At 45.6% G+C, this 23620-nt stretch overlaps 1 protein-coding gene across 4 annotated transcripts in view; it reads left to right on the top strand.

The window, feature by feature from the left end:
- The window catches only part of AP2B1 (adaptor related protein complex 2 subunit beta 1), a 79428-nt gene that overhangs the window by 15169 nt on the left and 40639 nt on the right, over window positions 1–23620 (top strand). For all 4 annotated transcript variants that reach the window (XM_064677839.1, XM_064677836.1, XM_064677838.1 and 1 more), the window contains exons 6-13: window positions 8099–8289; window positions 10353–10574; window positions 11614–11734; window positions 13786–13881; window positions 18385–18500; window positions 19597–19762; window positions 20251–20349; window positions 23259–23518. In XM_064677839.1, coding sequence (XP_064533909.1) covers window positions 8099–8289; window positions 10353–10574; window positions 11614–11734; window positions 13786–13881; window positions 18385–18500; window positions 19597–19762; window positions 20251–20349; window positions 23259–23518 — 1271 coding nt within the window. The remainder of the gene's footprint in view (window positions 1–8098; window positions 8290–10352; window positions 10575–11613; window positions 11735–13785; window positions 13882–18384; window positions 18501–19596; window positions 19763–20250; window positions 20350–23258; window positions 23519–23620) is intronic.

The raw sequence follows: 23620 nt of genomic DNA, 5'->3' as shown, positions 1-23620 counted from the left end.
ATGTAAATATTAGCAGACAAACATAAGAAGAAATCCATCTTAAACCTTACTGGTCTTCTAATATTTGCATGGAACAACCTTTCTGTCCAAATATTTTCAATCCTTGACCTTCCAAGGTAACTCTTAACCCATGGAATAGTTTTCTTATATCAGTCTGTCTGTTATCCACATGGCTTAAGTTGATGTCACCTTCTCCCTTTTATTTTCTAGGTGCTGTTCAGTGTTTAACTCCTTCCTGTAGCATTTCTTCTTCCTCACATTCTGCTTTGTCACTGTGATGTGCTGGATCAGGGCTTTTTCAGGTGTGGCTGTTCTGCTTCTGTGTTCTTGTTGGCTGTACAGATGTAGCACTTCTGTGCTGTCCAACAGAATGTCTTGGTTTACACCATCTACACATCACAGTTTATTGGGAGAAACATTGTTGTGAGTCAACGTGGAGTAAACTGAGATCACATAAGTAAATGCACCAAGTGTGTGGAGATCATTAAACTCTGTTGTACCTGGGATGATTTTTGCCTTTAGCATTAACCACTCTAGGAAGGGAATCTACTGAGATCTGACATCTTGGGGGTGGTGAGGTGCACCGAGGTCCCTCTAGCAGTTTTGAGTTCCTACAGCTCACAGATGAGACTAAAAACCTGTTGTTAGAGATCCCAGTGCTCTCTTGTCCCTCCTGCTCTGCCTGCAAGTGATGAGGGTTCCCTCTCTGCCAGAACTTCACAGTGTGTGTGGGGGGGCTTTCTGGATGACCCTGTGGAGGAAGAAGGTCTTCCTTTTGTTCCTTTTCCTCCCAGCTGGCAAGCTGTATGTCTTTGTGAGGTGGTGTCCTGAGGAATAAGCCAGTTTAGAAACAGAAGCAGCTTTTGTCTCCTGGGCTGTCCTCCTCTGAGTACTCTGCAGGAATTTTAATCCCTCTCTGTGTAATAAGTCTGGGGAAACTGGTGATCCTCTGAGTCCCAAAAGGGGTCTGTGGGAGGCAGTCAGGGATGTGGGAATTCTCTCATACAACAGGGAATGGAACACCACCTTCTCCACGGGCACAGGAGAGCACTTGTCCCTCATGGGGACTCTCACAGCCGTGTGTTTTCCCTGTGCAGCTGATGCTTTATGAAGTGGGAGGAGTGAACCACCACTGCTGGGTGAGTTCATGATTCCTGCTAATGAAGGTTGAAAGGACTTGAAAATTCACCTCCCAGTATGGAGCTGAATATTGCTGTGACTGGGCTCTCTCATCAGCCTGGGGCTGCTCCAGGGTACTCTGTCTGTCCCTCTGGATAAAAAATGTCCCTCCACTTTTCAGCGTGGGTGTTGCAGATGCAGGCTGTATCTTGGAGTCCCCCAACCATGTCTCTATTGGCCCTGTGTGTGGTTTGGGGTTTTTAATCTGTTTGTGCTGCAAGTGGAGATAATATTTCCTTCTGGGAGACACTTGATGGCATTTGTAGGCGGAATTTCTCTTACCCATTGATGGATATGTTGCAGCGAATGAGCCCATTGCTTAGGGCTGTTGAAAAGTGGTGGCAACACTTTGGAGCTCTTTAATGGATGTTTCTGCTGTTTACATGAGGCTGCCCAGGAGGGAGAGCAACACTTTTTGCAGAGTAAGCAGCCAGCCAGCAGCAGCAAATTGGGAAGGAAATAGGGAGAGGTTATGGAGGAGCCTGTATAAACAGTGGCTACATTAATGTGTGTGGTGGGTGCTTGAGAGTGGGAGACTGCCAGGGGAGAGCAGGAACTTGAACTGGGGGAGAAGGGAGAGCTGATGTCTGTAGTTGGTGGCACAACTTCTGGTTACCCACTCTGACCCTGCTCGCTCTGCTGATGAAACCCAGTTTTGGCTCCAGAATGAGCTCCTGCAACAGCTTCTCCAGAGGAAGGCTGGAATCTGACTTACCAAGTAGCTCTTTTTTTCTCCAGGTTGTCATCCTGAACAGGTTTGAGGGAATTTCCAGCCTGTATATGGGATTTGATTCTTTCTTTGTTTTTGGTAGGCTTGTGGATGAGGGATTTGGATCTTGAGCATCTTCCATCGAAGCTGTGCTTTTCCCTGTGTTTTCAGTACAAGCAGAGATGCAATGAGTTTATATGATAAAGCATGAATTTCCACGGCTCCACAGAGTCTGTCTTCCCAGACCCCTCATTTATAAAGCTTAATTGACAAATCCATCCATCAGAGACCTGTCTCCTTCCAATTACAGCCACCAGTATATGCCTAATTTCCAAAGCATTTGTCTTGCCAAATAGATCACTCCAGGATCTCTCACATCAATCAGGGTGCTGGGAATTTTGTTGACATGTGTCTACATGTTACATTTTCAATCGGAACAGGCATTTCTAGCTGTTGACAAGCACCATTCCTCAGAAAACGCTGTGGCTGTGATGTTTTGTAACTCTGCACCCCCCTTTTCAGGGCTCTGTGAGGGTTTTTTAGCCGGTGCTTTTCTCCTCGGTTGCAGCTTGGATTGTTTGCCACTGGATGGTGCCAGCGAGAACCTCTGCAAGGGAAATTGCAAAGGGCCTTACACAAAAAAACCCAAACAAACAAACAAACAAACAAACAAAAAAGGCAAAAGAAGCCTTCCTGGTGTGTGATAGGTGCCTGATCCAGGCTGGGATCACAGCATGGTGTTTCCTGGAAGAGGAGTAGGGAGTTGCAGACCCTCTGTGTCTTCCTATAGACTTTAGTTTCCAGTACTGGGGGCTCAGCTGTGCCAAGGAGAAACCCTTTGAGATGGAGCCATCCCTGAACAGCTTCTTGCCCACCTAGCACAAGAGTTTCAGCAGCTGGGGGAAGCATGTTTTCCTATCTTACAGCTAACACATCCTGATTTTACAGGGATGTGAGAGCAGAAGTGGTGTTCTAGTCTGCCACAAAGTGCCATTTTTCTGCAGGGAAGTGCAAAAACCAGTCAGGGCAAGCACGCCGTGGGAAGGATAACACTTGACTTCCCTTTGGTTGCCACCTCCATAAAAATTCATCCCACTTGCAAAGAGCAAGCCAGGAGGTCTTCCCCACCCAGGCAGTTTTTGGGATGTGATCAGAAACTGAGGATTTGTTAGGCTCCATACATATTACATGAATTACCAGTGTGAGGTTCCTAAAGGCTCCCTGACTTGCCTGATTGAGCCATTTTGTAGTCATAGAATCCCCAAATGGTTGGAAGGGACCTTAAAGTTCATCCAGTCCCAGCCATTGTCATGAGCAGGGACACCTTCCAGTATCCCAGGTTGTTCCAAGCCCCATCCAGCCTGGCCTGGGGCACTTCCAGGAATGGGGCAGCCCAGCTTCTCTGGGCAGCCTGTGCCAGGACCTCACTACCCTCACAGGGAAGAATTTCCTCTGTAAATTTAATTATAAAATTACTTTTAAAAAGTAATTTTAATTGTTCGTGGGCCGTTTCTAGGGAAGCAAAGTAAAGGAGGCTTGTAGATAAAAGACATAATATGAACAGAAGTAGGAGTCATATAATCTGGAAAGAGCCTGTCTGTGTTAGTACTCGTTAGGGAGCTTTTGGGCACACAGCATGGTCTGTGTGGCCTGGTAAAATACCCACCCTGAATATCCCATCTGGGAGCCTGTGCTTTATGACATGTGAGCTCAGAGTGCTCTTCAAAATGTCAGCACCTCTCCATTCCCAAAAGCATCATGTGGTGCCTGGCTCCCTGGAGGATGGGAGCCTCCAGCTGTGTGGGGAATGCTGCCTTTCCTCAACATCTCTTCAGAGCCCCTTAATTTTTCCTCCTCTTCTTCATTTTCCTCGTCGTTTTAATGGCATGGTGAGCCAGAGGTTCCTGTTTTAAGCAGCAGAACATTGTATTTCATTAACTCCATTACACACTTGGTTTAATTTCCAATTAGCCTGGGATGGGAGGAAAATAATCTGATTGCTCCAACCAGTTGGCGTTCTGGATGTGCCGAGCTTCCCTCTGTCCCCCCCACCCCCTGCAAAGCTTTTCCTGTGTGGGTTGACAGGCAGACACTCAGGTTTTCACCCACCCCCTTTCCTCCTTGTTAATGTATTTTATACCATTTGCTCTGAGCTGAAGGCTTGAGCTGCCAGAAGGAATAACTGGCAAATCAGTGTTCCTACCTCTGCAGCTTTCCGTGAGGTCGGATCTGGTCTCTCCGGCTGCGGAGGGAGTTCTGTCCGTAGGTGGATTTAAAAACGTTGGGTTCTTGTGAAAGCTGTAATGGAGTTCTAAGTGCAGGGCTGGGGGGGTTTTTGGGGGGGCTTTTTTTGTTTGTTTGTTTTTGTTTGTGAGATTTAGCTATCCTCATCCCAATGACGCTTCTCCAAGAGTCTAAATTTATTGGGAAATTCCAGCCAAAAGCAGGTTTATTGTCATCAGGCTCATCTGTGCTCCAGAGGGATGTTGCTGTGGCTGCATTTGAATAACGTTGAAACGTAGCCAGGGTGAACTGATTTACATCAGCAAGCCAGGGACCTGTTATTATTAATTATTATGATTAAATCTTCCATCTCCTTTGCATTTTTATTTTTCAGGTGATTTTTAGGTGGGTTCTCACTGGTTAGTAGCTCTTGGGTTAAAGGTGGTATCCTTAATTTTGAGTCAAGTGAGGCATTTTGCTGTGGAGTTAACTTAGGAGTTTAAGCTCTTAAAAGCTTTTCCTATTCATTAGTTGTTTGGGCTCACATATCTGTGGCTACTGGGGCGACCACAGTTTTTTCATTATTTTTGATAAATGTTAGTTTCTTGTCCTTTTAGTTTCCTCCTTCTAATCTATGGATTAATTATACAACTCCTGGTTGGTTTCTCATCAAAATCAACTTGGTGCATGTTTTGAAAAGCAGAGAATACTTAGTTTTCTAAAAAAACTTGGCTTTTTTTTCGTCAGCCTGTGAAACTTGTCCAGTTCCATGGAGCACTTTGTCCTGTACCACGTGTAAAGCTTTAGCTTTACTTTTTTGTGTCCCCCCAGCAAGTCCATCATTGCTGTTTATTTTCAAGGGAAAATAACCAACTTGCCTAAGTTACCACTTTGTACCTTGCTCTTGCTGTTCAGTGCAGTTGGACTTCACCATCTCCTGTTGCTGTGTTAAGGAAGAAGCATCAGCTGAGTTGAAGGCTTAAAACTCAGCTTTGATGTTGTAGATTTTCTTCGGCCAAAACATCTTTCTAAATATTTCTAGTGACACTTCCATGACTGCCAAAGTATGCAGTAGATTATTAGGTGATATAACAGTGGAATTGGTGTGAGTGGTTCTTGATGGACTCCTTTCCATACCTGAGTGGGAGCTGTTAGAGGGCAGTGCTTCAGTCTTTGTTGACCTGCCCTCTCCCTTGGTGAGAGCTGTTGGCAGCGTGGTTGTTGTGGGCTGGGATGGAACCGTGCAGTGCCAGCTTGTGTTGCTCTGTGTTCCTGCCTCCCAGCAAAGCCCAGTGGCAGTGCCAGGGAAGAGGTGAGCGTGTGTGCTTGAACCAGTGTTTGTGTTGGACAGGGTCCTGAAATCTGTTTTCATTTCAGCTGTGCTGTGGCTGTGTAAAAAGCCTTGGAGATGCTAATTATTTTTGTTGGCATACCATAACCTATCAATATGTTTGGTGCAAATCGCCAGGGAGTCCTTTTTTTTTAATCAATGTTGCTTAAAGTTTGAAGACATTCCCCAACCCTTCTCTTATCCCATTTTGCTTCATTTATCTTCTCGTCACTGAGTTGACAGCAGCTCTGTTTTGCTGAGGTAGGAGGTGAGGACCAGCTCTAATTGTGGACTATGGATTGCAGATCCCAGCTCCTCTGGCAGAGCTGAGCTGCCACCAGATGTTGCACAGCCCCTTCCAGTCCTTCTTTTATAACCCCCAAGGACATGACAGCCCGTGCTCCAAAGTGCTTCTTGCCATCTGACACTCTCTCTCATGGATGCTTTTAATGGAAATCTGAGTGGATTGCCATGTGGTGCCCATCCTCAGCTTTGATTTGGACACTTGCAGTTATGCTGACATGTTAATTCCTAAAAAAAAAAAGCCCAGAAGGATCCTAAGGGCAAGACCTCATTGACAGCCAGGTGTCCAGGTTGGAGCTCCTGTGCACCAGGCCCATGGGAACAGCATTTCTGTGCATCCTTTGCCCCTGGAAAACACAGGGATAGCCTGCATGGACTCTGCAGGGAAAGCAACATAAACACAGTTGCCTTGACTTGTACTTGCCCCAGGGTTTAGGATATCCTAGAAGTGTTCAAAAACATCTGGATATGGCACTTTGGGGACGTGGTTTAGTGGTGGACTTGGCAGTGCTGGGTTAACAGTTGAATTCAATGATCTTGGAGGTCTTCTCCAACATTAACAGTTCTGTGATTCTGTATTAATTACTAATTTAGCAGTTACTGCAGCAAAAGTAGTGTCTGGCAGTGTGAGTGCATTTGCCAGAGCTCAGCCTTGTTCCTTAGTATGACTGACAGGTCCCTTGCTGTAATGCTTTGGCTCTGAAAATTTTTTTTGTTACTTCAAAATTATTTTTCCATAGTAGTTTCATTTTATAAGTACTTTTTCTTAAGGATTTTGAACTTTTTCAGTTGCTTTTATGATTTGTCTTCACTTGTGAACTTCCAAAATGCAGTGAAATTAATACAGTCTTTTCCTTCACTTTTATGCTGTGTCACATTAACCATTCAGGAATTAGGCAAATTAAATAATAAGAAGAATAAGCAGCATATCTTAATAAATTACTAATTAAAACAGAACAAGAAGACAGCAGTTCTGATTACTAATGATTTGGGTGACAGAAGGCTCATTCAGCTAATGAAATTCATAAAATCTTGGATCAAAATCCTATCTCTGACCTCTAGGTGTGAAATGCAAAACAATCATCATTACTGTGCTTGTGCAATGACTTTGGAATATATTGGTTTAATGACAAGCAGTGATGGGAACAAGGCAGGGAAACTTCTGGTCGTGCTGTTCTTGTTTTCATTGTACTGCATCAAAAGCATCTTTAGTCATCCAAACAGTCAGATGATTTTAGATAAGATGTTTCTTTGCCTTAATCCCATAGAAAATAATGCTATAAATCTTCATTTGAGCAGGTATTTACTGTGAGTTGGGCTGGACATGATGTACATTGTAAAATGTCCTGAAAATGCCTTTTTATAGGGTACTTCAGTTTTGTGTGTCAAACTCAGCATAAATCCCTCTCCTAGTTAGTTAAACAAATAAGACTTTAGTCTCATCTGCAAATTGTCTATTTTTGTCTCTATATTCTGCAACTCTTCTATTTTAGAAATCTTCACATGGAGTCTGTTAGAATAACTGTTGAATTTGAATATGGAACTAAGAATCAGAAATTTGTGTTGCACTCCCACTTCTCGTTCCTGCCCAGCTGGACCCTGAACCTCCTCTGTGATCCTTTAATCTGTGCTTAGAAAAGAAAAGACCTTATATAGTCCTAAATGTAGCAGGAATATTTTCAGGGATGAGTTGTGCTGGGGTCCTTGCTTTAACGTGGCTCTGTAAAGCAAATGGACTCTATGGAGACTGCTTGGAATTGAAATGTGTTATTAAAAATTTAGCAGGAGTTGTCCATTTTAGGGAAATGGTGTGTTTTGTTTTCAAACTGGGTGACCTGACAGCGCTGCTGCAGAGCTGGAGGCTGCCAAGCACCTGACAGCTCATTTCTGGACATCCTTAAGCCACGTGCTGTGGGGCTGCCAAGGGGAAATTAGGCAAGAGGCAGAACATTCCTGAATAAGTAGGGCACTTGGAGGTTTTGAGACCTTGACTGTATCAGCTGAGCATCTCCTGGAACTGGAAGGGAGATGATGCCTGCTTGAAGCAAACCAGGGTGGGGAGATCTGGAGCTGAAGGAAGGCAAGATGTTCTTGTTCCCTGTGGATGCCACCTCTAGGTCCTTCCTCTTGTGAAATCCCAGGTCCCTGTTACTCCCAGTCAAGCTTTGGGCTCTCCCGGTTGGTTGTGAGGTCCTGGAAGGGTGGGATAACTGATGTAGTGGCTGCTGCTGAGCAGCTGACAACACACCTGCTATCAGCTGATAGATCTCCACGTTTGGTGTGTAACCCGTGCCCATCCCAAGTCAAGCTCCTGATGTCCTGCTAACAAGGAACTCATCTTGTCTCTTCCTCAGGTGGTGGCAAACGCTGTGGCTGCCCTGTCAGAAATCAGTGAATCTCATCCCAACAGCAACCTGCTGGATTTGAACCCTCAGAACATCAACAAGCTGCTGACAGCTTTAAATGAGTGCACAGAGTGGGGGCAGATCTTCATCCTGGACTGTCTGTCCAACTACAACCCCAAGGATGACCGGGAAGCTCAGAGGTAGGGTGGTTATTCAGGAGCAGGGCACTTGTGGGAGGTGTTGCAGCACTGAACTAACAGGGGTTCTGAGGTCCGTGGCAGCACAAATAAGACTTGATAAAAGAGGTTTAAAAGGGAGGCTGCTTTTGGTAGTTTGGGCTGATGCTGGAAACCTGCCCCTTCCCTCAGCAGAACCACTTTCTCTGTTTATCTGTAGTGTTCCTTTAACTTTTTTCTGTTTAAAAGGCTGGTTCTTGTGGGAACTGGCACTGCTAAGAAGGGATCAGCCCAAGACCAAACCTGTAACAGTGGAAGCACTGTTTGGAGGATTTTCTGATTTAAAGCAGAACTTTCATATCTGGTTTTGCTGCTTTGAGAGGCAAAAAGCCTTTATAGGTTTGCAGCTTTCCAAAGTACTAAAGGTCTGAGACCGGAATACTTTTTTCCAAGTGAAAACTGGATTGTGATATGAGAGAAGTGAAAGTAAAGGTAAGAAATTATTTTTTCTTATCACTGCAAATTCACCCTTGTGCTTTTACTTTTAGCTGCAGTGACTAAACCTGAACACAAGGACCTCAGGTTTTAGGTAGTGGAATTTTAATTTGTGCACTTCAAGCCGCCTCCTCATCTGTCTTCAGAATCACAAAAAGTCAGATTGTGTTCCCAAGAGAACAGGGAACCAGCAAGAGAAATAACTTGGAACAGGGGGATTCTCAGACAATGTATTTTGTGAGGATGATGTGGGGGGGTGGAGGGGGAGGAAGGGTCCCAAGCCCACATGCAAAATCCTGGACAGGCCCTTTCAAATTCGATGGGTTTCTTCACTGACTGGTTTTTTGAGGTACAATAGGTAATCCACTGTTTCTGAAAAGCCTACCAGGAGTCTTGCTGATTTTTTTTTTCCCCACCTCCTTTCCCCTTGTGTTTTGTTTCTGTGCCAGAAACAGCTCCTAATGAGTGCTAGAAACCTGCAGAGATCTCCAGGGTGTGAGGCTGGTATTATCCCAGCTCTGTCAGAGAGGCACCACTAGTCTGAACAACTGTGAACATGTCCCAGTTCCTCACCTGTAATTCCTCTGAAGAGTGGTTTATCAAACTGCAAGGGCAGGAACTACTTTTACTGCTTTGTGTGAAGTTTCTCTCAGAGTTTGCCTTGTTTCAGACAGGAGACTGACAGCACTGGGTTTTATATAAAGTTCTTTCCAGGAAGGCTGGTGTCAGTGCCCTGTGCCTGGAGAAAGTGAGGCTCAGAGAGATGAAGCAGCTTTGACATGCAGGTGACCTTGGGCAGAGGCAGCTGGAGGCTGCCCCAGCTCTGACCTGGACTCCTCTGCTCTTCACTGAGCTTCCCTTCCTGCATGGCTGAAAGCAAATCTTTGAGGGAAAGAAGCTTCAGGAGGCACAGATGGGAATAAGATTGTTCTGGGTTCGCAATATGCAGGAGGGAGTGGGAAGAAACTTGACAGATGCTGTAAGAAAGACCATATGAACCCAAACTTCCTTTCTGCTTGGGATGGATTGTTTAGGATGCTGTTGATTACAGGACCCATTATGGTGAATCTAAGACTTTGGAAGGTATTTAGGTCCTTCTTTCCCTGAGTCTTTAGAGAATCAGAAGTCTTTTTTTGTAGGTAGAAATGGTTGAAATGGCAGCATATTCCCCAGGCAAGCCAGAAGCATGTATCACCTCTGAATTACTATATGGAGGCTACAGTGTTTTTCCAATAGCTGTTTTGTTAAAGTTATGTTTGTAAGTGACAGACAAGATCACAGAAATAGAGAACACCACCAGGCAAAGGCAGGAAGCACTAATAACTGAGTATGTTTTGGCACTGTAATGCTGAGAGCTGGAATTTTTCCTGAGCTGAGTGTGGCAGGAGAGAAACTCGAAGCTGTGAGAGAGGTCCTTGTTTGCTTCCTGCTGCGTTCGAGAAAGCAGGACTTCGCCTGTTCTCCGTAACAAAACCAAATCAAAGCAGCACGTGAGAAGGTGTCTTGAGCCATGTGCAGTCTCCTAAAATCAGATCTGAAACATCTGACACCCTGAAACACATGTGAACCCTTTCCTCCTCCTCTGTCCCCAGTATCTGTGAGCGGGTGACCCCCCGGCTGTCTCACGCCAACTCGGCCGTGGTGCTGTCAGCGGTGAAGGTCCTGATGAAGTTCCTGGAGCTTCTTCCCAAGGACTCTGACTATTACAACATGCTGCTGAAGAAACTTGCCCCTCCACTGGTGACCCTGCTGTCTGGAGAGCCCGAAGTTCAGTATGTTGCCCTGAGGAACATCAACTTGATTGTGCAGAAAAGGTAAAGGCTGGGGGATGTTATTCCGGCATTGTCAAATGGCATCTGGTTACCTCAGACAGTTCCACATGCACAGAGTCTCTTTGAATCCAGGATCAGATCCCTTGAGAGACAGATTAGACAGTCTTGTGACTCTGGTAGCCTGAATTAATTTTCCTGACAGCATGCTTGTGATACCAGTTTCATACAGCATTTCTTCACCTGCCTCTCTTCACTGCCTTTTTATGAGCACTCAGAACTGCCCTCTATAAATCAGATGGCAAATAGGAATGAGGGTGTAACTGTGCAGTTCACAGTGACCTGCAGGAACTCAGTGTGTCTGTGCTGTTCTGTTCAGCACAGAACCACCAGGCTGGTGGTCCAGTGGGTTAGTTTTTTCATTTGTTTACTCCTGTGTGCATGTGTCATTGCTGTTGTTCCTTGCTGGAAAGGTGGGATAGCTTGGATAGCACTTTGTGATTGTGTTCAGGGCAAAGTTACTGTGCAATGGCATCTTGCAAGTGAAAGTAGAAATTAATTTTTAGGTGAATTTGTAGGTTTTGTTAAATTTGGAAACAGTCATCCACTACCTGCCTGTTGGCTCAGCATCTGAAGTGGAGGAAGTAGAGATGTAGCCATGGAAAGACTTGAATTCCGCATTTTGTATTTAAATTATCTTTTTATCCAGCCTTCTTTCTCTAAATGGTTGATTGCTTGCATGTTCTGGACACAAAATCACTGAATCATAGAAGGGTTTGGGTTTGAAGGAAACCTCAGAGATCATTTAGTTCCAAACCCCCTTGCAGGTTTTAACCTCCCTGTGGGTGGGGACACTTTCCACTAGACCAGGTTACTCAGAGCCCTGTCCAGCCTGGTCTTGAACACCTCCAGGGATGGGGAGTCCACAACCTCTCTGGGCAGCCTGGGCAAAATGACACCATTCTGTTTCTCAACGAATATTTGGGTAGATTTCTAAAGAAAGGATGCATTTGTTTACCAAAAAAGAACCCATTTAGGTTTTTAAAACAGTCTTGAGTGTGACAGAACGTTATGTTCCCTCCAGGCCTGAAATCCTGAAGCAGGAAATCAAGGTGTTCTTTGTGAAGTACAACGACCCCATCTATGTCAAACTGGAGAAACTGGACATCATGATCCGCCTGGCTTCTCAAGCAAACATTGCCCAGGTCAGCTGAGGGACTTTCATGTGTTCTGGGAGGGGGAAACCCTCTCCTGGGCTATGCCTGAGGATGTATGCAGGTACTACTACAGTTGTCTTGGTTTTTAAGCATCACTGTTCCTGGTACAGTGCTCTTTGCAGCTATTTAATGGGAGGTGTTGGAGTTTCCTCCATAATTTAAATGTTAATGGCATGGTGTGTCTTGCATCGTGACCGTTAGGTAGATCTTGTTTCACAGATTACAATTCCAGGAGGAGAGCTGATGGTTCCTGTCAAATGAGTCACTGCTGGTGCTGAGGTTGGAATGAGAGGCTTGTTTCAAGTGAGGGGGGTGTGTGTGCCTGCAACAGAGGCATTCAGAAAGGCCAAACATTATTGAAGTGTGAATTTCAAGTTAGTAAAATTGTTAAATGCTTGCACAGGCTAAAAAACCCTTTCTTCTGCTTAACTTGCTTCCAGAGTGGAAATAGCATGAAGCTACACTGAATTGAGGCTGCTTTACAGTGTAGATTCTTGTTGTATTTGATTTCTTTGGAGGAAGTGTTCTCGAGTGCATTCCTGGCCACAAGGCCTAACGCTAATGCAGAATGATTAATGCCTCTGGTTACTGCTATTATTGTCCTCTCATAATTGTCACAGAGCAATTTCGTGTAATGTGACATTTTTAAGCAGCTCTCTTCAGCTCTCTCCTGATGTTTTTTGGAACAGAGCAAGGTAATTCATGCCCCTTTTGCGCTGGGGACACGGAAAACATTTTAAAAATCACTTTCCCTGAGAATATATTCAGAATTTTCTCTTTACTCTTGGTAGGCTCCGTCCCAATTTTAATGCATAATGTTCCAATAATGGGCTGTTTGCGGGAAAGGCAGTGGTGTCTGGAGGGCAGAGTCTGGGATCTGCAGACTAATGAATGAATCTCTTCCTGGTTCTGAAAAGAAATAAAACAACACAACTACATCAGGAATATGTGCTGGAATGAGACCTGAGCAGAGCAGCTTCTGCCCACACCCTCCCTGTGCAGCTTGGGGAGACTCTCCATCTCCGTGCACATGCTGGACCAAGGCAGCAGGATAGCTCTGGCCAAGGCACTTGGGCAGTGTTTGGAAAGCATCAGCTGCTAAACCCGGGTGCTCCCAGTGCTGTGCAACATAGATCATCCAGGGAAATAATAAAACTTCAAAACACAGATGTCCCGTCTCCTCCTTGCAGATTTATTTGTCTGCAGTCTGGCCCTTCACGGCCTCTTTATCTTGTCATTGTTCTGAGCAATGTGCCTCCATGAGAGGTTTTTGAAAGAACTGTCTGGCTTTGTGCTGCTCACCTCTCCCTCACCATCTATTTGTGACATCACGATTAAATCCCTGATGTCATGTTTGGCATGAGAAACTGAAATAAATTGAGCTTTTGAGGGAATATAAATGACATATGGTCTTTTACTAAAATTGTTTTTTCTAAGATAAGTGATTTGTTTAAGACAAAGTAGTTTTTTAGTTTAAGATCTGTAGGTTCCCAGCAGGTCCTGGTTTAAGCCCTTCTTCAGTTTCCATTAGCAAAAACATTGAGACAAAATAATAAATTTTATTTTTAAGAGGGGAAGTATCTTTGCACTGTTATTAATCTCAGTGTAGATGTTCCAGGGTGTCCTCAGATCTCCTCTGCACCTTCTGTTTGCATTCAGTAGGGATCCAAACGTTCATCTCGGCACAGAAAAGGAGAGATCAAAAACAGTTGTTGCCAAGAGCTTTGCATACAGTGAACGTGCTTTCAGTGCAAGAAGGAATAGCAACATTTATGTTTGGCAGGGCTGATTTTCCCCCAGCTTTTGTTCAGGGGATTTTGAAAATAACCCAGGACAGAGCCACGTTTTGGCTTTGTCCAGGCTAAACCAAGTGTGGTCCAGACCGGCGGGTTTTGGAGGTGGAGATTGGTTGCGGAGTTTGACTGTGTGAGCTCTGGATACGTGTGGTAGCTGTGGAAGAACATCCTGCTGGTGTTCTGGTGTTCAGTGGGATGTTCTCTGAGTGACCCAGGGACTCAGCTGGTCTCCTGCCTCCTCAGGTCCTGGCAGAGCTCAAGGAATACGCGACCGAGGTGGACGTTGACTTCGTGCGCAAGGCCGTGCGAGCCATCGGGCGCTGTGCCATCAAGGTCGAGGCAAGTATCTGAATCCTGAGCTTTTCTGTGATCCTCTGCCTTCAGAAACAGTGATGGGCTTTACCCATCACCTCGTTACACCAAGCTTCTTTGCTTCACTGTTGGCCATCAAGTGGCCTGGATACGTCATGGCTATGGGCAGAGCAGCAGCTGATCCAGAGGGCTTATGAGCTGTGAGTGCATCACAGGAGGGTGGGCTGCTCCTCTCAGATCTCAGCTTGCAGGCACAGCAAGGCAGATAATTCAGTCTTGGTGGAATATTTTACTGCACTGGCTTCAGTGGAAAAAATGACCACTTGTCCATGAGGACGTCCTTTAATAGCTGTGGACTGACCTTTTGAAGGCGGAAGGAGAAAAGATTGTGCAGAGAAACTCTATTATGAAGCATTTTGTGTCATTCATCCCCCCTATTTCAGCTGAACAGAACACACAGGCATAGAATTACAGAGAATTGGGACATTAAGTGCAATTTATTCAAACACAGAATGACTCTATTTGCTTACTTAGGTCCGTATAACTTGTGGTTTCACTTGGAGTGTGCTCTCTTTGGCCTCGATGCTTATGCAGATAAGTTCCCAGAAACCTCTGCAGTTCTCCAAAACAGGTCTGAAATGTCCTCTGCCAGTGGAACATCCACCGAAATGCTCATAATAAAATATTTTTTTAGTGCTCTCTCCCGTTCATTTCCCTGTAAGTGAACCTGAAACACCTGACAGGAGCTCAGAAATCCTGTGAAGAGAGGGAAGACTTATGCATTGGTGTTGGTACTTTTCAGTAAACTGATGACTGAGTGCAAAATGTCACATAAGTGGTCTAATTTCAGCTGAGCTCATTTAGCTTTTGCTAAAGTGTGTTCCCCTGAGCTTTGCCTGACAGCAGATTTAAATAATAACCCCGATCGTGCCTGGCTTAGTGTGGTGTCAGTGCACAGGTTTCTCTTGTTCCAGCTAAACTACTGTAAGTCTGTGTACAGAGGACACAGAGAGAATCAACTGCCTGTGCAGCCTTTTCTTCCTTCCTTCAGCTCTTAAAGGCTTGTCCCTGCCATGGGCTTTCTTTGAAGCCCCATCGAGCAGGTGACTGCTGTTTCTGTTTCATGTCTGCAGTTCAAAATACCAAAGTGTTCCTTCCATGCTGCGTCCAGGCGGGAGGTTGTCTGGATGGAGCCACAGCAGTGACAGTAGAAAATCCCCCTGAGCATGGGAAAGGGCTACAGAGAAGTTAAAAGAAGCTGGTGACAGCCCTTTTCGTAGCTGTGCTGTGCTGGGGGGTGGGAGTTTGCTTTAGTTCTCAGCAGGGACTTCCTCACTAGGATCTGGCCGTGTGTCTGTCCTAGTTTCACATGGGGAGGGTGGTGTATTCCTGAAGTATCAAGGTGTTTTTAGAGGTCTTTACCCTTTCCCTGTCCCTGATACCACAACAGGCATGCAAAGGACTAATAGTAACGTCCAGCACATTCACAGTGACCCTCAAACTGGAATTGTCTCTCCATAAGTAGTGTTAACCTTGATTTTTAGCACTGCTCCATGAAGACGCTGCTGCTGAAGATGAGGTCTGCTTCCTGCTCTGACAAGAGCCAGATTTAAAGAGGGCAAATACAGAACAACTCATTACAGTGTCCTCATCTCCAGGTTAATCCCTGTCCCCAGTGCATCTGTGTTTACTAGAGGCTGTTTTCTCTGTGAGTTATGACTAATAGAAGAGCATCCTCAGCCATCAGTGTCCAAGTTCCCAAGGCTTAGAAATCTGCTTCTTGACACAGGACACAGCCGGTGGGAGCTGTTGATGAATGAGCATTCACAGAGCATTTCAGCTCTGCCATCAAGGATCCTACCTTTTGTGTAACTGTCTCTCCTAGGAGGGGAAGACAGTAAATCATTTTGTCTGCCCTGATGTGCTCTGTAGAGGAAATGTGGTGTTGCCCTTGCTGGCAGTGCTCATTTTGGGTGTGGAACTAATACCCATGTTGAGTAGTAAGGCTGATGGACTTTGCCCAGGCTTGAGCAATCATTTTGGTTTGGGGAGTGCCAGAATATCATCATTTTGCATGGATAGGGCTGGACTGTTGATAGCTGGGCTCAGAGTTAGCTTGGGTGTGTCTGCAGCAAACCATGTGGTGTAGCTGCACTTGGATCCCTTGTGCATCAGTTTGCTCCTCTCACAGCACTAGATGAAGTCATCATGCCATGCTTAGATTGTGAGGAAAACAAGCACTGCTCCCGTGGGAAAAGGAAATGAAGTGGATGCAGTAAGAACAGGGATTCCTCTGGAGCAAAGGAGAAGCAGAAGGAGCCACATTACAGGGAGATTTGTCTTGTTTCCAGGAGATTCTGCCAGCAGCCTGGTTCTTAGAAATCATTGAGGCTTGTGGCTGAATGTTGATGTGTGATGTGCTACTCTGGTAATCTTGTGGGCTTTCATTTGATTTCTGCAGAAAAACAAAGCAATTTTGACTTTGGTTTGTTGTCCTTCCTCACTCCAACTTGAAAGCTGTTCTAGTTGGGGCACTCTTTCATCAGTTTGCAGAGCACTGCAGTCCCCAAGGATGTCCACCTTCAAAAAGCAATGTGTTTACAAGGGATGGAGTGAGCTGAGATCTATTTTATTAGAGGGACTGCTCTTCTGGGCATGTACCCACGTGACTGCTCACTTTCCAAGGGACTGTTGGGCTGAAAATCATTGCTGCATATTTCAAAGTGGATGTTGTGTTCTTCCTGGAAAAAATCATGCTTCAGAGTGTAAAGAAAAGAAAACTAAGCCTTAATTTGCTTTTCCTTGAATTCTGCAGCTCTTGAAGCTTTGCTGGTTGTAGGCTCTGACAGGACTGCACTGCTTATTGCCAAGTGACTGGTGCTGCAGGGTCTGTAGAGTGGAGTTGGCTTAGGAGAGATTTACCCCCTTAAGGTCACTTGTTAAAACATCTGGTGAAAGGTATTGGGAGGAAGAGATTAAATTGCAAGCTCTGAAGCATCGATCTTGCAAGAAGTTTGAGCAGGGCTCCCACTGAGAGCAAAGTCAAACTCTGTGGAGCCAGGTCCATGGTCAGTCTCCATGAAGTGGAAGAGTCTTCCAGGTCACAGACCTCAAATCTCTTCTGGAGCAGAAGAGGTCAGAGCAGGGCACTCTGCCATTTCACTGCCTCCACAGTGGCATAGTACCTGTAAAGCTGTGCTAAGGAGGGAGAGGCATCATAAAAAAAATATTATACCAATCATACAGTTTTATGTGATGCTTCTCTTTAATCTGACACCGATTGTGTTGGGTATATTTTCTGTTTGGTGTGAATTTCAGGGAAGAGTCAGATGACTTACTGCCAGTTTGCAAAGATGAGTGAATGCTGGTTTAGAGTGTCTCCTCCCTTGGCTGATCCCCAGGCCAGCATGGTCCCTGTTTGTGCTGGCAGGCCATGTGTAAGACACCTCACCTAGAGTCAGGAGGGCAGGAAATCACCACGAGGTTTTAGTCTCTGATCCAAATTCAGCTCTACAAGTCTTGAGGTTTGTCCTTGAGATTTCTGCCCATTCTCAAAAAACTGATTGCTGTGACTGAAATGCCATTTCATTCCTCCTCCTCCTGCCCAGGCTTCAAGTGCTCTGTAAGTCAGAGGGACTGTTAACTCACTGAAATTGAAAAATCCACCTACGTTGCTATTGTTTGTGCCCTACGGTGTTTGTCTCAATCCCGAATGCTTTATGGATGTTCTGCCTCGGCAGTGTGGGGAGCTGGCTGCTTCTCACATTAATCACCAGCTGTGTAATGAGGCTTCACACGTGCTCTGCTAATAGCCAAATCACTGTCCTTATTGGAGACTCTTTAGTGCTGAAGTTGGTTGCTCCTGTGATGTCCTGCCTCACTGTGCTGTTTGGGAATAGACCTCCCTGAATTATTTGCCTCTAATTCCAGTTCTGCTTCCTGGAGTGTGACAGTGTCCAGTCCTTGTTATCTTTTTTTGAACTAATTAACATGAAAGCCGCATTAGCAACAGCTGAATTTCTATTTTTAGCTGTATCTTCACATGTTGTTAGTGACCTCACCCCAAAAGTACTGAACCTCTTGCAGCTGTGAGGTGCTTTTTGCTGCTGTTCCTGCAGAGTGATTGCCAGCATGGTTTTCTCCTGCCTTACAGCTTCTCCAACCAGGAGTCTGTCCAAACTCTCCCAGCTCTGATTGCCCAGTTTGGGAAATTCAAGAGATCTCACTTGGTGGCCCGTTTAGCTGCTCACCAGCAAGAGGGTGATAAAAAGAGCAGTGTAGGTCTCCTGTGTGGTGACCCAGCTATCTACTGGCACAGTTGCTTCAGACTTAATCTTTGCAGGAGCTGGAGTCAGCTGGTATCTCCACAAGCATTTATCAACCTGTGTTTTTTTTCCTGGATACAGTTGGTAGCTACTGTCCTCTTGTTTTCCCGCGTTTTCTCATACACAAGCCTCATTCCTCAGTGTGTGCTGTGGGCTCAGGAGTGTTTCTGGAGCTGTTTTAATGGGATTTTTCTGCTCTCTCCAGCAATCTGCAGAGCGCTGTGTGAGCACACTGCTGGACCTCATCCAGACCAAGGTCAACTACGTGGTGCAGGAGGCCATCGTTGTCATCAGAGACATCTTCCGCAAGTACCCCAACAAGTACGTGGAACTGCTGTAAGGTTTTTTGGAAGCCCTTGTCTGCTCTCAACAGAATGGAGCAATGTAAAACTCAGCATGGCTTACCAGGGCTCTGAAGCAAAGGTGGGAGCAGTGTCCATTCTGATTCCACTCCTAGTTTGGTAGGATTCAGATGTTTGCTGTAGGTGAGGTGTCGGCCTGACTCATTATTAGTTGGAATTGAAAGCTTTTCCTTCCCCACCACTCCATATGGATGCTGAATAGAAGCCTTACTCAAAAGCCAGTAAAGCTCTTGCAGAGAATGCCAGAAGGAAAATTTGGCCAAGTTTACAGCATCAAGCTTTTCTGGTTTTGCTCATATCTCCTCTAGAAGTCTTACATACAAAGCTATGAAAGGTTCATGGCTCTCCTGGTCTGAGATCCCAGTCAGGTTGTGCCAAACAAAACGCTGCTGTCTTTCCCCATCGAGTGTTCTCTCTGGTTTGGGCAGAACTCAGCTTTTTTTTTTTGTTGTTTTGCTGTTTCTGCAGTAAGGTTTTGTCTCCTCAGCTACAGAACAGCAGGAGTGTTTTTCAGCAGAGACTTGATGATCACCTAAAAAGTAATATGGGACATTGCAGGCCTCTCTGGCAATTTCTGCTGTCAGTTACAAGACAGATTGTCTGCTTGTGACAGGGAAACCCACGCTCGGGAACAGGGGAAGCTAAATTAGTGCGGGGTATTGTCTGTTTTACAGTAAAGCCTTTGGGGAAGTGTAATATCCAGTTCAGAGTTACCAGTCTGAAGACTCCAGTGAGGCTGCAGGATCTGATTCAGATGCATGGGCTGAACTGTTGGATCAAACGTTCCCATTAGCAGACAAAGTGAGGCAGCTTTGTCTTGAATTCCACATCTGGGTGGTCTTGCTGATGAACTAAACTGCAAAGACCCTGTGAGATCTTAGTGCTCAGGCTTGGAAAAAGAAAAAGCTGGGGAATATCTTCTGTAGTTAAGTGAAAATGCTGCATGGAAATAAAAGATTTTTTAGTGCAGGATTCCCTGGAGAATGATGTGGGCAGGAACTGAGTAAGACAAGTCCAGTTCATCCCAGTAATCCACCTGTACTCTGACAAATCAGGTATGAAAGCATCATTGCCACTCTGTGTGAGAACCTGGATTCCCTGGATGAGCCAGATGCCAGAGCTGCCATGATCTGGATAGTGGGTGAATATGCAGAGAGAATTGACAATGCTGATGAACTGCTGGAGAGTTTTCTGGAGGGCTTCCACGATGAAAGTACTCAGGTAAAATTGCATTGTGCATCTTAATCTGTAACGTTCCATGCAGTGCATTAATGGGATGGACAGTAAATATTATTCAGTGAAAGCTTCAATATTTGGCTAAAGAAACCCTCTGGGAGCCTGTAGATTTGCTCCGTTGTCCCTGTGTCCAAAACTTCTCTTCTTGGAAGGATAAGACAGAACTGGAGGGGTTTCTAGATGTTTCATACTTCTGGGGGAATAACCCTACTAGGGACCAGAACATAAAGAGGAATAGTGATGAGGTACATCACAGTACGACACAAACCTCAGTGTGGTGCTCAGGGACTTGTCTGTGAAAGTGTTTTGCAACAGGCAAGAGTGTGAGTCTCACTGTACTGGGTTTCACTGGCAAAGAACAGTGTAATGCTGTTATGAAACTCAAGTTTTGTATCAGTAAAAGATGTTGAGACTTGCGAGGTGTTGCTAAAGCATGGATGAATTTTCTGTTCTCTGTTGTGCCCCTTTCTCAGGTGCAGCTCACCCTCCTGACTGCTATAGTGAAGCTGTTCTTAAAAAAGCCTTCTGAGACACAGGAGCTGGTTCAGCAGGTCCTCAGCCTGGCCACCCAGGTAAGCCAAGATATCCAGTGATCCAGAGCCCTCCAGACACTGTGCATCCTGCCATGTGGTGTCTCCCATCTGCCAGGCCAGTCAGCTTTGCAGTAGATGGGATTCAAAGGTATTCCCCTGCCTCCCAAAGAGACTTCATTTAAGAGCTGCTCTGTGCCCCTTGCCATCTGGAGTCTTCATTCTCCTTCTTAGCTCTTGCTTTATCCAAATTCCTCCCCTGTTCCCCCACTAAAGGGACAGGGTGGAGTTACCAGAATGCTTTCTCCTTGAAGGTGCCTTGCAGTTAAAACATCTGGAGCTGTGACAGAGGGAAAGAGCCTGGCAGGGACTTTGTTCTGTGAACAGCAAAGTTTAGGCAGTGCTATGAAAAAGAAAGAACTGGAGTTTGGGGTTTTTCCTTTGTACTTGGATGCTGTCAACCAATGTGGCAGCTTTGCTGGAGGCTGTAGCAGTGGGTTAAGATCACGGATTCATTATGCATGAGGCGCTGAGTTACGAGCTCAGATCACTGCAGGCGAGGCTGGGATTGAGCTGGCAGACACAAGTGCTGTAGTTCTGGAGGACAGAAGTGGAGATGTCCTGGTGGCAGGGGTGGCTAAGACCTCAGCCAATCTTCCTACACTCCCTGGCTGTAATGACTGGGGTAAACAACCCAAAAAAAGCAGCTCCTCTCCAGACCTGCTGTGCCAAGTGATAAAAATAGTCTTCTGGCTGAATGGGCTGCAATTCCGAGCAGAAAACCTGGAGTCAATCATCAACTGGCCTTTTTGATCCTCTGTGCTGCAAGAAATCATGGCTGTGAACTTATTAGTACTTAAAACTTTTATTCATCCTTTTGAGGAGTTGCATTGGTCGGCAGCAAGAAACACATGGCCTGCTTTTCTTGCTTCAAAACCTGCTTTTAGGCAGCATCTCAGCTGCTCTGCAGAGAGGAGTGGGCCAAGGGCTTGCTGTATCATTTGCCTGAGCCAACAGAAGAAAGGTACTAAGTGTTAAAACCCACTGTGCTGAGTCACAAAACACTTAATGGCACCCTAGGAGTATAATAGGCGTCTGTTTTTTCTCTGTTTGTCACAAATGTTGATTCAGTCTGGCTTCTTGTATTTTGTATGAATAATAAGTCAATGTAGGATAACTGGCTGTAAAACACTAAAAAGCCTTACATTTCGAGGTCTGATTTCTAGGTGGAGATACTGGTTTTCACTTGAGTGGGTGAGTAATTACACGTGTATTTCTTTCCCCAGCTTAGGTGTTGTTGCACTTTGAGCGTCTGGGGGTAAGTCTGCACAGCACACTGCAGGCATGATTGTAGCAGGAGGCAGTTTAATCCAGCCAACAGTGGCCAAAACAGTAGTGAAGCAGCTGGGGATGGCAGGGACATGGATGTGTAGCAGGGATCAGGTCCCTGGCAAGCCCATAACCTATAACAGACCTCTACATCCCCGTTGCTGTTGTGAGTCTGGCACGAGTGGGGAGCTGAGCTCATTGGTATGCAGACTCTGGAGAGCAGAGAATTGGGAGAGAAGCTGGGAAAGGGAAGATCTGAGCCTCTTGTTTCAGTAGGTTTACTAAACTTTCAAATCTGTTTATTTGGCTGTGGAAGGAAACAGCCAGTCTTGAATTTGTTTGTGCCTGCAAGTAGATGAAAACCCGTTGTCTTTCACTTCTGCCTTGCAGAAACCCTCCTGATCTTGAGCTGCTGGTGCAGGCAGGATGTGGAGAGTCTTGTAGGGATTGTCAAGGGCAAAGGGATTGTTAAGGATTGTAGGGATTGTTAAGGGTGTAAAGAGTCAACCATCAAACAAAACCAGCACTGCAGAGACAATGTCTGAGACTACAGGTAGATTTATCTGGGTCCTTACAAGCGAAATGAGCTTAGCTCAGTCTCATTCCAAATAGAGGTTTTACTGTGTGCCTGAGGATGTTGAGACAGACAGCAGAGAGGCAGGTTCTGACAGGTCAGCAGCAGCATGAATGAGATCACAGGAGAGGAAAAGAAACAGCAAGAGGAAGGCTGATGAGGTGTATGATATATTGCCGGAATTTTAGGGGGAAAAAACCCTCAGAAACATTTATCCTGTTATTCTGCTGACAGGTGGGTTAAAAATCCCAGGTCTTGCTTCCATGAGCAGTTCAAACATGTTGCACTGCAACATAAAACCCCAGCACCTCCCTCTCCCTTGAACATTAACTGCAAACCATCCCCACTCACTTTGCTGCTCCGGGCAGAGATGCTCAAAGAGGAGAGAAATAATTAGCACTTCATGCAGAGGCAAAAGTATCTGCAGTAAAACAAGGGGATTATTGGCAGCTGGAGAACTGATGAAGTATCCTAAGTGTGTATCATTAGCATCTTTCCATACTTCATTAGATAACTAAAAGGCAGGATAAATAAGATCTCTTTTGGTATAAAGAATATGGCTTATTAAGATGTAGCTCTGCAGCATCTTTTTGTCCAGCAGTGCCCTTGGGTAAGTCATACATTTCCAGGAATCTTGGATCATTATTCAGTATTGTATCTCTACTCTTAGTATGTGAAAGAGTGATTTTCGCTCACATTCTTTTCTTCTGTCTACACCCCCTTGGAGTTCTCCTGATACTTATTGTTATATCAAGTGGCAGGAGAGTTTAGAAAGCAGTTGAGAGCTCTGTGGTTTGGGACAATTGTGGGATATAAATCCCGGGTTTTTTGCTCCTTGACCAGCTGAGCAGGAAGCCAGGCATTAGTACTCTGGTTCTCCATTTTTATTTTAGGATGTTCATCACAACTGTAACACACTTTGAAACTGCTGACTGTCGCTGCTGGACGGGTGGGGTTTTTTAATCCAGCAGAATTGCTGCTAGAAAAATAATCGATTACAGGCCTTAGTTCACTTCAGACCCGTGAGTGATGTATTGCTTTGTCTCAGGATTCTGACAACCCAGACCTGCGGGATCGCGGCTACATCTACTGGCGCCTTCTTTCCACGGACCCCGTGACCGCCAAGGAAGTGGTTCTCTCGGAAAAGCCGCTGATTTCCGAGGAGACCGACCTGATCGAGCCCACCCTGCTCGATGAGCTCATCTGCCACATCGGGTCCCTGGCGTCGGTGTACCACAAACCCCCCAACGCCTTCGTGGAGGGGAGCCACGGCATCCACCGCAAGCACCTGCCGATTCACCATGGCAGGTAAGCTCGGGCAGCCACCAGGGTAATGGGCAGGGTTGGCTGTTTCTTTCTAGCAAACGGTCCAAAAGATGCCAAAAGATCTTTTAGAGCACTCTAATGGGA

This window comes from Pseudopipra pipra, chromosome 21 (genome assembly GCF_036250125.1).
Source record: "Pseudopipra pipra isolate bDixPip1 chromosome 21, bDixPip1.hap1, whole genome shotgun sequence".
Classification (NCBI taxonomy): domain Eukaryota; kingdom Metazoa; phylum Chordata; class Aves; order Passeriformes; family Pipridae; genus Pseudopipra; species Pseudopipra pipra.
This window is presented reverse-complemented; position numbering and strand designations above follow the sequence as displayed.